The sequence below is a fragment of the Mastomys coucha genome, unplaced genomic scaffold (assembly GCF_008632895.1).
Source record: "Mastomys coucha isolate ucsf_1 unplaced genomic scaffold, UCSF_Mcou_1 pScaffold3, whole genome shotgun sequence".
Taxonomy (NCBI): domain Eukaryota; kingdom Metazoa; phylum Chordata; class Mammalia; order Rodentia; family Muridae; genus Mastomys; species Mastomys coucha.
Window position 1 is genome coordinate 56,390,622 of NW_022196909.1, and position 689 is coordinate 56,391,310.

The 689-nt window shown below is 49.1% G+C and overlaps 1 protein-coding gene across 1 annotated transcript in view; it reads left to right on the top strand.

The window, feature by feature from the left end:
• The window catches only part of LOC116074472, a 5,199-nt gene extending 5,102 nt beyond the window's left edge, over nt 1-97 (top strand). Inside the window, 1 exon segment of the mRNA XM_031347039.1 lies at nt 8-97. Coding sequence (XP_031202899.1) covers nt 8-97 — 90 coding nt within the window.
• Nucleotides 98-689: the final 592 nt, after the last annotated feature.

The following is a 689-nucleotide window of genomic DNA, read 5'->3' on the forward strand; positions in this document are numbered from 1 at the left end:
CCTCCAGGACACCCCTGACACCCAAGATGGATGGACCATGGAAAAGACTGATAATCCTCTCAAGCTGCTTCTAAGCCGTAGGCGCAATTCTGAGTGAGCGTACCAATCCCCATGCTCCCCAACAACTCACTTGGCAAATTATAAGCTTGGGTACTGACACTCTTATAAACAGCACACAACAAATTGCTCCTCTAGGGACATGGTGGCCAAACCTACATTTCTGCCTTCGACAGGTCATTCCAGCAGCCAGGAGGGTTCCCCCCAACTTAGTGCGTAGTTATGGGTTCTATAGCTGCCCTGATGCTGATAGGGGCTCGTATTGTGGGGGTCCTCAGGATTACTTTTGTAGAAGTTGGGGTTGCATTACCTCCAATGATGGAGATTGGCAGTGGGCAACATCATCCGCTCGAGATAGACTGAGTTTCTCTTTCGTCAATGCTGGGCCGGGAAGTATGCACAAATGGAACTATATAAAGACAAGCCATGCTCCCCAGCCGATCTAGATTACATAAGAGCAGAATTTACTGAAAAAGGAAAGACAACCGAGTTTACTAGGTGGCATAACGGCCTGACTTGGGGACTGGTCTTTTATAATCATGGAGGAGGAGCAGGTTCCAACATCCTCGTCTGCCTAAAAGTTGAAAGTCCCTCTCCTCAGCCAATTGGCCCCAACCGAGTGCTGCCTGAAC